At 40.3% G+C, this 11,480-nt stretch overlaps 3 protein-coding genes across 5 annotated transcripts; all 3 read left to right on the forward strand.

The window, feature by feature from the left end:
- LOC135640717 (eukaryotic translation initiation factor 5A-like) lies at window positions 1–3,544 on the forward strand. The gene is made up of 6 exons (XM_065155423.1): window positions 1–161; window positions 281–425; window positions 1,761–1,883; window positions 1,961–2,017; window positions 2,101–2,175; window positions 3,195–3,544. Exons 2-6 carry the CDS (start codon window positions 303–305, stop codon window positions 3,294–3,296), a joined length of 480 nt encoding a protein of 159 aa, XP_065011495.1. The 5' UTR covers window positions 1–161; window positions 281–302; the 3' UTR covers window positions 3,297–3,544.
- A 210-nt stretch (window positions 3,545–3,754) lies between these two features.
- LOC135640716 (uncharacterized) lies at window positions 3,755–5,486 on the forward strand. 2 transcript variants are annotated; one of them, XM_065155422.1, is made up of 3 exons: window positions 3,755–4,049; window positions 4,174–4,278; window positions 5,128–5,486. In XM_065155422.1, the coding sequence occupies exons 1-3, from the start codon at window positions 3,809–3,811 to the stop codon at window positions 5,280–5,282; spliced, it is 501 nt and encodes a 166-aa protein (XP_065011494.1). In that variant the 5' UTR covers window positions 3,755–3,808; the 3' UTR covers window positions 5,283–5,486. The 2 variants fall into 2 exon arrangements, with proteins under 2 accessions (XP_065011494.1, XP_065011493.1); XM_065155421.1 differs by having other exon boundaries at window positions 3,757–4,049; window positions 4,156–4,278.
- An 88-nt stretch (window positions 5,487–5,574) lies between these two features.
- Window positions 5,575–10,360, forward strand: LOC135640715 (probable WRKY transcription factor 4). 2 transcript variants are annotated; one of them, XM_065155420.1, is made up of 5 exons: window positions 5,575–5,707; window positions 5,773–6,580; window positions 7,524–8,227; window positions 8,305–8,445; window positions 9,767–10,360. In XM_065155420.1, the coding sequence occupies exons 2-5, from the start codon at window positions 6,071–6,073 to the stop codon at window positions 10,041–10,043; spliced, it is 1,632 nt and encodes a 543-aa protein (XP_065011492.1). In that variant the 5' UTR covers window positions 5,575–5,707; window positions 5,773–6,070; the 3' UTR covers window positions 10,044–10,360. The 2 variants fall into 2 exon arrangements, with proteins under 2 accessions (XP_065011492.1, XP_065011491.1); XM_065155419.1 differs by having other exon boundaries at window positions 5,632–6,580.
- Window positions 10,361–11,480: the final 1,120 nt, after the last annotated feature.

Below are 11,480 nucleotides of genomic sequence, written 5' to 3' on the forward strand. Positions count from 1 at the left end.
GATTAGGGCGAGATTAATCGAAACCCTAGGCAGCGGCTGGAATCCGGGCATCTCCCATCCCTTCGAGGCGTGCCGCTATTTAAGGCGCTCCTCGCTGACCCCTCGCCGGCTACTCTGCCACCACCGCTTCCCATCGCCTCCTTCCCTGACCACGGTGACAGGTACCGATCGCTTCGACCGCCTTCTCCGCTCCTTCGCTTTGTTCTTTGATTCTGTTTTGGATCTTTCGATCGGTCGGGTCTAATTCCTCTTTCGTTTCTTCTCATGCGGCCAAGTGTAGACAGGTATCGGTATCAGTAAGCATGTCGGACGAGGAACATCATTTTGACTCGAAGGCCGACGCGGGGGCTTCCAAGACTTATCCGCAGCAGGCAGGAACTATTCGCAAGAACGGGTACATCGTCATCAAAGGGAGGGCGTGCAAGGTCGATCTCTATTCCATCTTGTCTCTGTGTTCTGTTGTTCGTTGATTTGATGAACTTGGGAAGATGATCGTTTGTTGGGATTTTTCCATATAATTGACTGATTTATTTTTTGTTCTGTGGGGCTTAAAGTGATTGTGCTTATTATTTGGTATTATTACTGACTTTTGCAATTTCTGGTGTTCGCTATTAATCTGGTTATTCATAGACATTTTAATTAATTATATATATATATATTAATTAGTTGATGATAAGACTTCTGGACTCGTTATACCTTCTCAGAAGGGATGAGGTCTCACGGGGTAATAGTAATACATTTCGTATTGGTTAGATATGACTGCCTAATGCAAATTACACTGACTTATATTTTGAGAGTCAGCGCATGGTACACAGATCCAAATTTTCACATCTGAGTCCGGTCCTTTATATAGTGACCAATCGATGGTATAACATTGGTTTCTTAAGCAACTTCTGCAGTAATCAGTATTTCATATAGTCTGTATTCTTCCTTCAATTTTTTTTTCCTAAAGATAGGGCTTTCGTGTGTGTGCGCTCTCCAACTATGTGAATTTGCAAAAGAACCAAAGCCTGTCGTCCTTTCTTCTCTAGATCTCAGGCCAAACTAATTTTTGGTGGATTTTGGAGGGTTTAATACCATGTTTCTTCTTTTTTTTTTTCAACATTTGTTCCTCTCTTATAATATCAGTTAATTTTTTGAACATAAAGCTGCAATTTTTATCTTGTATCTGTTGAATATTTTCTGATATTATTTTGATGGTAAAATAATATGAATAGTTTCGTTCTAGAATTCTAAACAATCACATTTCAGAATTGTTTTCACGACAATATATTTTATTCACAATTTCTCTGTTATCGTTTTATTTATATTCTTTATTTCTAAACATCTCATGATAGGATAAATGCTTTACATGTTATTTTAAATATTTGATTAGCTTATTAATAAATTTTATTAGAGTAAGTTGACTATTGTAGTTGTATGTTGACTATAATCTTTGAGAATCATGCCCTCTCAATATAAATCCTGGCGCCACCCGCAGGCTTTTTTGTGGTTATGTGGCTAAATCTTCATGCTTATTTGGACCACATTAAGTTGCCGTGTTATGTGGTTGCATGGACTACTTCTTCAGATATTGCCTATTAATGCAAAATGATAGGAAAAGATCCATCTAATCAATCAGAAATTGTTGGTATTATTGTTATTGTTTTTCATTATATCGGTTTAAGTAGTAATTTGATGTGAAATCCCAGAATATCTATTTAATTTAATCATCTAAATCCTATATTATTTTTGGAAAATTTTAACAATTGTTGCACCAGGTCGTAGAGGTTTCAACCTCCAAAACTGGAAAGCACGGTCATGCCAAATGTCACTTTGTCGGCATTGACATTTTCAACAACAAGAAGCTTGAAGATATTGTTCCATCTTCTCACAACTGTGATGTAAGTAATTGTCCAGCTTCCTTGGTTGAATACTTGTTGTTCAAGTTTATTAATGCTGATTTTCCAATATTTTGCAGGTTCCCCATGTCACTCGCACTGACTATCAGCTTATTGATATCTCTGAAGATGGTTTTGTATGTTTGAAAACTATCATGTTGTTATCTTTTATTGTTAGTTTATTAACCTTATATGTTTGACTCTTAACTGCATGTTTCAGCTTAGTCTGTTGACTGAAAATGGTAACACAAAGGATGATCTGAAACTTCCAACTGATGAAACTCTTCTTGCTCAAGTTAGTCCACTTGATATATTTTCTTCATTTTTTTGTGCATATTAAATACATTGTGATTAACTATGTTTTGAGTTCTCAATATGTTTATAATGGCATTTACCCAAAATCTAGCTGTCATTTGTTAAAGCCTGGAGATTATGGTGGACGATTCGTTGACTTTTTTAGTTATAACTTTTAGGTCTATGGTTATCTTGGTAGGATGTTTCTGTGATCTGTGGTTGGACCACATGTTCTTAAAACTTGTAACGAAGATGTAGAACAAAATTATCTACATATATGTAGATTGATTCTTCGAATACCTTGGATCAAGTGCTTATTTGACTTTATGACATAGAAATAATAATGTATTTAAAATAATTATATTAGATAATTGTCTCTGTGACCAATAATTTTTAGTATTTTTATTAGTTATTTCATAAATTCAGAGTCTGTATTGGTTACTCTATGCTTGGATGTCTGGTGTTAGTCATCCTTAAGACATGTTTGTCAGACACAGTAGGCTTATTGCTAGTGAGAAAACAGAAGCCAATAGGTGCAGCGGGATTGAGTTTGGTAACTGTTGCAAGTATATATAGATCGTGGGGGACATGTATAGTTGTGTATTTAACATATTACATGAACATGGTTGACTTTTTTCCCACAATTAGAAGGTGGAGAGTGCTCACTGCATCAGATTTATTTCTATGTAGCATTGACGCAACTTACGGGCATGTTTATGTATATTTTCTGTTTGCTTATGGTCTGCTGGTTCTTTATGGTAAGAGATGCCTCTTGTAACAGACATAAAATTATTGATTTGTATTATATGTAGCAAAGACCGTGGATATGCTTTATTATCCTTTGACTCTTTCTATAATTCTCACAGAGCATATTTGTCGACATCTAGTCAGATCAGGCACCACACCATTATTATGGCTAAATTCATTGTTCTCAGTGATATTTGAATCCTGGTCGGATGCAAAATTAGCTAGCAAGTGAGCTTTGGAGTCATATTGACTTGAATTTTCTCAATTGTGCAGATTAAAGATGGTTTTGCAGAGGGGAAGGATCTGGTGGTGACTGTCATGTCTGCCATGGGAGAGGAGCAGATTTGCGCACTGAAGGACATTGGTCCCAAATAAGGATTGCGGCTGCTTGTGACTTCGAGAGGATAGACATACCCAGCTATCACAGGACCCCTTTTTATCTTCTCGATCTGAAGTGCCTACCTACTACAGCTTCTATTACACACTTGAAAACCGATATTTTGTTTCGCTATATTTGACATTGTTGTGCTGTTTAAAGGACATGCTTTCTCCAACTGAGTGTTGTCAACGTCTGTACACATGTTTACAGTGTTGGTATTTACGCTAAATATCTGTGTTTATTATTTTTCTTCTCTAATATTATGGTCGAGTCATATTTGCACAGAGGATATCTCTGTATCTGTTTCTGTTGATGTGGAAGTAAAACGAGTCGTTCGATATGGAAGTAATTGGGTCGGATACTAAACTCGACCGACTCGGGTTCGTAAGAATTGGTCTTCGGTTTAGCACGGTCCATCTTAATGGCCCAAATCCAACCGTCTTAAATCAGGAGGATTAGATATGTGGGAAGTGGGAACATTCGAGAGGGCCGTTGAGGAGGCGGAGGCATGGCCGCTCCATCGGCTCCTCGTCCTCGTCGCGAGCACGGGGAGGAGGGGGAGACGGATCGGCCGAGGTTCTTCGATGCCAAGGCCAGGGATCTGTGCTGGAAGAAGGCGGAGGTGGTGCCCGGCCGCCACCCCGAGCGGTGGCGCAAGGATGCCGCCGGCAACGTCGTCTGCAAGCGCTTCTGGCACTGCCAAGGCTGCCTCTGCTACGAATACGACCACATCATCCCCTTCTCCAAAGGTTGATCTTGATGCGTTTTTCCGCCGATCATCCCTATCACTACTCCGGGACTTGTCGTCTCTTGAATCTGTTCTTCTTCTCGTACATGATGAACTCCCTGATGTAGGTGGGGAATCAACTGCAGAGAACTGCCAAATTCTACAGACGAGGGTGAACAGGTTGAAATCAGACAAGCAGTGGGTGGACAAAGCTGAACTGGAAGGCTTCTCATGTGACATCAAGTTCACAGGTGTGGTTCTCTTCCTTCTTAATGTTAATGCTTATGATGACATGCTTCTCTCTCTCTCTCTCTCTCTCTCTCTCTCTCTCTCATGATACATTTACCTAATTTATTAATAATAACATCAAGCATACTGTGGTACCTAAAACTGCCACATTGCACTAATTGCATTAATAGTCTTTGCTCACAAGATATTTTTATCCTTGCTATTTCTTTTCATTGAAGATATCAGCTATAGCTTATCTGAGACATGTTATATGTTGTTCCTATGAACTTGAAGAAAAATTGAAATCTGTTGCCTTCGATTAGCATTTCTGGTAAAAGCCAAATTGCCCAATTTCTGGGCAATTGCCCAATTGCAAAGCCAAATTGCCCAATTTCTGGTAAAAGCTTAGGCTAAATTCAAAATATGTTTTCCCATTAGCATTTCATTACAATGATAAGGATGGAAAGTGGAGCAATTGCAAAGCACCCTTGGATTCATGTAGTTTGAAGGATAGGTCTATACCCATGAGAGATTAGGTTTAGGGTGATTATTACTAAAATAGGAAGGCAAATGAAAAATAATCTTGGATTTTCTACTCACATCACATATATTTCATTTTGATACTAGCATACTTTTAATTTGCATACTTTTGAGGCAACAAAGTATCTACCAAATTGAAGTAACTATAGGTGATGTATTATCTCCGAGACATCCGAACCTATGTTGCTCGTCGTCACCTATTGTTAGATTGCGATCCCGCCCGGTGGATGATATCGAATTATTTGTTGCTTGTCTGCACTTGAATCTTGATATCCACTTATGTTTGTGATTTCTAACTGGCAATAACTATTGCATGGAACTTTATCCTTCAGATAAGGAGCTGGATATCATTGAGATGGCCGTCTATGGGGATGTCATTCGTCCAGGGAGTCAATGTCGATGCAGAACTGTAGCAGAAATGCTGGGGAAGGCGACATCAAAGAACCCTTTGGCTCCTTGTAAACTACCATACAAGGAAGAGCAATGACATGCTATTCCAACTGCCTCATACGCCTGTTGTTTCCGTGCTGCTGAAGGAAACATCTGTGCGATCAACTGTCCTCCAAAACCTTCACCGAATAGTCCGGTAAAACAGAGTACTAATCGCTTGGAACAGATTGAGCTTTGGCATTGTTGTATGGGAAGTGTCACACAGACAATTCAATCCATATGCTTTAAACATTCGATCCAATGCTTTCTCCTCAAATATTACCTGCTTAGGTTAGGGCTGGCTTGTGGAGTTTGCCTTGATCTTGATCCTCTTTCTTTGGTCATTTACCCGCACCTGTTTTGGCTTCGTCATCAACCGAACATCACTACAGTTGTAGAGACAGCTCGAGGGCTTCTCAGAGGATATGTGGAAGCTGCTACAACAGCTGTCGTTGGTTGGCTGCGCAAAACAACAGCCGGCACGTAGGTATCGAACTTTCGTGATTGGCTCAAATTCTACGATTCGATTTATAACCCACATGATTCAGGCAAAGATCGGGATCGGCATTGTAGAAAGGAGACGATGATGGGGGCAGTTCCGTCATTAGACGAAGCATATCTCAAGTCACGCGCCAATCAGACCAGCGGCAAAGTCAACGTTCCTTTCTCTTCAGATTTGGAGGGAGTTTTTATCCTTCGATGTGTGTCGTGTGTTTTCTCCCCAAATCCAAAGGGGGAAAAAGGGAGTGTGATACTAAGTGAGGATATTAGATTGACCTCTCGCCCAACCCAAATCGAGCGCAGATAGGACGGCGGCAGAGAGGTGAGGACTGTTGGGGCAGGCGGATGGCGGAGAACGGCGCCGGCAGCGGAGGCGGAGGAGCAGGTGGAGGTGACGGGATGGCGGCGGCGGGTGCAGGGAAGCCGCCGCGGCCCACCATCATGCTGCCGCCGCGCTCTTCCATGGCGAGTCTCTTCCATGAAGGTGGAGGGGGCGCTTCGGAGGTCAGCCCCGGCCCGCTGACGCTGGTGTCGAGCTTTTTCGCGGACGATCCCGAGACGGAGTGCCGTTCCTTCACTCAGCTGCTCGTCGGAGCTATGAATTCTCCCGTGGCAGCGGCGAGGAGGCCGGCTGGGATCTCCTGGGAACAGGAGAAGGTGGCGGCTGGTGGCTCGGAAGACGGCGCGGCGGAGGGAGGAGGCATAGGAGGTGACGGTGGGGTGAGCCGATTGAATCGGGTGAAGCAGAACCGGCCTGCAAGCCTGACGGTAAGCCAGCCGCAGGCATTCACGATTGCCCCAGGACTAAGCCCCTCAAGCTTGCTGGATTCTCCTGGGTTCTTCTCGTCCGGCCTGGTATGCGAGTTCATAGGATTCGATCTTAATTTCCTATTAATAAAAATTCGAACTTGATTTATCTTCTTGCTTACCTCTCCATGATAAGCAAAAATTATTCTTGGAAGGAGGATGTGATGTTTGGTTGCTGGAAATTCAGACTTTTTCTTTGATTTTAGCATTTAGAGTTAAAGAATTTGCGTTCAGATAACACCTTTTGCCATCTATTGCAGATAAAGGCCTTGTTATTGAAGAACACACATTTCTATTTTCTATGGCAGACATAATGAAGTAAATTATATTTTGTTTTTTGACCTAAGGAAGCTGATTTAATGGTACTTGAATAGCAGGTCCCTAGATCCTGTTTTCTATCAGGTTCTTGTATAACATCTGTTTATGCAATTCATATTAGCGATAACCAACTTGTTTGATGTTATCAAATGTCTGGATAATTGATTTCATTGCTTCTAATTTCAGTTAGCATATGGCTCAAGCTGTCATAAACTAAGTTCTTAAGAGGTGAAATGATTACTATTAGTGGTACGAAGAGAGGTAGAAGATGACCTAAAAAGGTTTTAATGAAAATTATAAATAAATATTTTAATACTCTTTAACTTAAATAAGCATATAGCTTTTGTAGTTCAATGTCAGTAAAAGATGCACGTAGTTGACCCCAAATAGTCAAGACTTTACGAGTTTTATTGTTATTGTTTGTTGTTCTATGAAAGGTTCATATATTAAAAAATATTCAACTAAGAGTTCGAAATGCTTTTGCCGTGTTTAAGCAGTATGATATGCTTATTGAATAGTACTTATTTACAGACTCCATATTAAGGGCTTTTCACTATGAGTTTATCGATTAAGCAATACTCTTTTGATCTTCTCTCCGTCAGAGTGAAGTGATAAAAAACTTCATCAGTGAAACATCTTTTTCTTTTGTTGCTCTAAATTTGGATCTCTGCAGGGCACCTTCGTAATGTCGCATCAAGAGGCTCTGGCTCAGGTCACAGCTCAGGCATCCCAGTCCCAATTCAAAATGCTGAGTCAGGCAGAATACCCATCTGAATTTGTGACAACACCACCATCATCACAGCAACTTATCCAGGAAACCCCTACCCGAAAGCGAAACAATTCTGTATTTGAATCTGCAGAGGGCTCTCTTTCTGAGCAAATATCTCACTCTACAGCCATTGTAGTTGATAAACCTGCCAGTGATGGCTATAATTGGCGAAAATATGGCCAGAAAATGGTGAGAAGCAGTGAGTATCCTAGGAGCTACTATAAATGCAGCCATCCCAATTGTCCAGTCAAGAAAAAGGTAGAGCATTCGGCAGATGGTCAAATTACTGAGATAATTTACAAGGGTCAGCACAACCATCAACGTCCTACCTCAAATAAACGATTTAAGGAAGGCGATAGTTTTCTTAGTGGGTCAAATGAGATCACTGAAAGTCTTGACAATCCTTCAACACCTGAATCTGGTTTTCATGGTAATCATGGGAATCTCAGGAGATCAAATGGCATGACTGCTGCTACTTCAGCTTCAAAGAGAGATCGAGAATTTGACTATGGCGCACCTGAACAGTTATCTGGGTCAACTGATAGGGAAGAAGCATCTGAGACACAAACAGATGGAAGGGACAATCATGATGCTGATGCTAAACGAATGTAAGTAGCATTATATACTAAAACTGTTGCTCTTGTATCTTTATTCATTTCACAAGGATATTTCTGCTGGTTGACAGGAATGTATCAGCATCCTCCCAAACGACATCAGCAGAACCTAAGATTGTTGTGCAAACAACAAGCGAGGTCGATCTTTTGGATGACGGTTACAGATGGCGAAAGTATGGGCAGAAAGTTGTTAAAGGAAATCCTAATCCGAGGTAGTACTAGTTTCACAAATTTCTGCTATTTGTCTTTTGACAAAACTGCAATTGTTTGTATAGTATATTCTGTTTGAAGAATTTATTTTCTTATCATTTGACATTTTATCCTTGTAGTGCATGCAGAATTTCATAAAATTGTGCATTGTGTATTGTTAATAGTGTCATTTTTCAGTCTCTATGGCACTTTCTAGCAAAGATTGTCATTTCATGACACTTGGGTGATGCTGATACTTTCTGGCATGGTATGATTCCGCATCATGCTGGTAGACTTCTATGCTACTAGGTGCAAGCCAATAGTTGGCTTAGCTAAATATCGATAGCTTTGGCATGGGTCTGTATGGTGTGTGCGCCGATAGCTTTCGAGCATGATATGCTTCAATACATGCCATTCAGCATGACAGTTTTTTGTTCCTTTGTTTCTGTGGTGGTAGATGCACATAAGTTAGTTACTAAAGAATGCATAGTCATGCATACAAAGGCAAGTGGATCAAGATACACCGGGATGGGTCGGCTACATAATTATTATGTTATTAGGGCCAATTTTTCTGGTACTATTCTATCACAATGTAGCCTGTATCCTCATGTATCGTCTTCGGGAGTGGATTGCTTCACCAACTGTATAAAACGTAGTGCATATTTGACACAGGACTACGGGTCCCACATCCTACCATAATCTGGTTGGTAACCTTGTGTTTTGTTATTGTTGCATGCAGTCTTGTTTCCACCCCACAAGCCATGTCAGATACTTATCAGATTCTTTAATTGTACTATAGAAATATATCTTTTTATGATTCTAAGGCTTCTTATGAGCTTCCAGTGTTTCACATTCGCACAACATGACAAGCATCATATTCTCATTTTTAAATTAGTCTTTTACTGAGTGTCATCTTTCTCTCCTTTTTGCCTGCTCACTGGATCAGACACTTCAATATGCTTCCCTTCGTATACATGACTATGCAATATTGATTTTTACCCTCGAAGTGCCTAAGTAATGACATAAATCATGACATGTTCTGCGTCATTGAGAGAGCGTAGATTGCCTTTAGTTAATTCAATATGAACTTTGTTTTTCTTTCTTTTATGAACTCTAGTTATTTGTTCTTCATATCATAGTACTCTCTTTTATTTTTTTTTAAAAATGATATATCATTTACCAACAAGCCTATGAATTGTGTTGACCAGGCTTCGTAGCAAATTTGCATTTTGCTCCTCAATAAACCCAATAAACATGCACTATCCATATTGATACAAATCCCAACTGATGGTCTTTAATAACAAATGCAGTTCAGTGCTTGATATTCATCATTTCAATGTGCAGGAGTTATTACAAGTGCACATATCTCGGATGCAATGTCAGGAAGCATGTCGAGAGAGCTCCAACTGATCCCAAATCTGTCATAACAACATATGAGGGGAAACATAACCATGATGTGCCCACTTCCAGGAATAGCAGTCGTAACTTGGCGTGCGCTGGTGTTGCTTCCAGCATTGTGCAATCTAATAGCCAACCCTCCCTCAGGACCACAAACTTCAGAAACAATGATCAGCAACCAGTCACAGTTTTACAGCTTAAAGAAGAACGTGAGATCACTTAGTTTACCGGAATTTGTCGCAATTTCTGAACAACTATATGCTGTATTATGCGGATCTACTATTGGTTCAATACGCCAGCAAACCAGCAGTGTGCTCAGACTTAAAAGATGTGGAAGGTATTCATTTTAGCTCCAATACAGATTTTTCGACAAAAATGTCGTTGTATCCAGTTTACCTCATCTTTGCACATACATTGACACGATAAAAGTCATAGAAAGTGTTTGTACATCGTTCTCTTCTGATTGTACTCTGAAAGCAGAAACTTCAATATTTGCTCGGTATGTAACAATTTCTTAGGCTAATCAAACAGATTTCTTTAGACTTGTTGTAATCATAGTCTGTTCGCAGTGCAATCGATTTCGATACAAAGTACTAATGTTATCTAGATTCTGATGGCCCAAGATCGAATGAATTCAAGCTTGAAGTGGAGAAAGATGGAGAGTCAGAAACTTGACTACACAGATCTGGAATTCCTGATATCTGTGATTATGATCAGAACTCGATGAGCATGAGTCACACGCTTCGATCGATGAGTCCAAAGCTTTTTGTCTTCCTTTTCCTCCATCAATCCTTTTTTGAGGAAGAAATGATCGATTGGTCCACTTGTTCATCATTCACTTTCACGCCATTTTGTTGTCTCCGCAGACCAGTTGTTGGGTGGTGAGACCTCTCCATCCTTCCTTTTCTTCGTCTCAACTCTTCTATCTCTTCTTTCCTTTCTCCGGAAGCATCCACGAGCGTGCCACCCGTGGCCGAAGCCATCATCTGCAGCACCAATTTGTTTCGCTCTGTGATGAGTTGACAAGGATCTCTAAAGAAAAGCTGGAATACGTGTCGATTATGCTAACATCATACATCCATTTCATGAAGCAATCAAATAAATGCATTACAAAGATGACGATTTACACAATCCTCGAAGCAATTTATACAGAAAAATGTGAGATATCCGAAAAGGAAAACTGTAATTATTGATCAACAACCATTCAAAGTTTTGGCTAGCTGTAAAGTAGCCAGCTTGTCTCCAACATTCATATAGGATGAGATCCGAATCACATCAAACTGAATCCGATAGGGGGGAGAGAGAGAGAGAGAGAGAGAGAGAGAGAGAGAGATAGTCTCGACCCGATTCACTGGTTATTCGAGAACGATAATTTTATTTCTTTTGATCTATTTGGAATTAAATTGGAATCGGGTCATGATCGAATCTAGAGAACATGGATTCGCATACGGATCCGCATCATATTGATATTGGATGTCGGTCTCTTACGACCCGTCGTCTCCTTTTTCTTTTAGAGGCCTCAAGCTATGAGACAGTATTATGTGATCCAATATCTATCCGCTCGCACACGCACCTGATCCCAGCGAATCACAGAAAGCCACGCATTCGGTGTGTTTGGCTAGCACAGAGGAAGATCGTCTAATCTATAATATTAATCTTT

This window comes from Musa acuminata, chromosome BXJ3-6 (assembly GCF_036884655.1).
Source record: "Musa acuminata AAA Group cultivar baxijiao chromosome BXJ3-6, Cavendish_Baxijiao_AAA, whole genome shotgun sequence".
Taxonomy (NCBI): domain Eukaryota; kingdom Viridiplantae; phylum Streptophyta; class Magnoliopsida; order Zingiberales; family Musaceae; genus Musa; species Musa acuminata.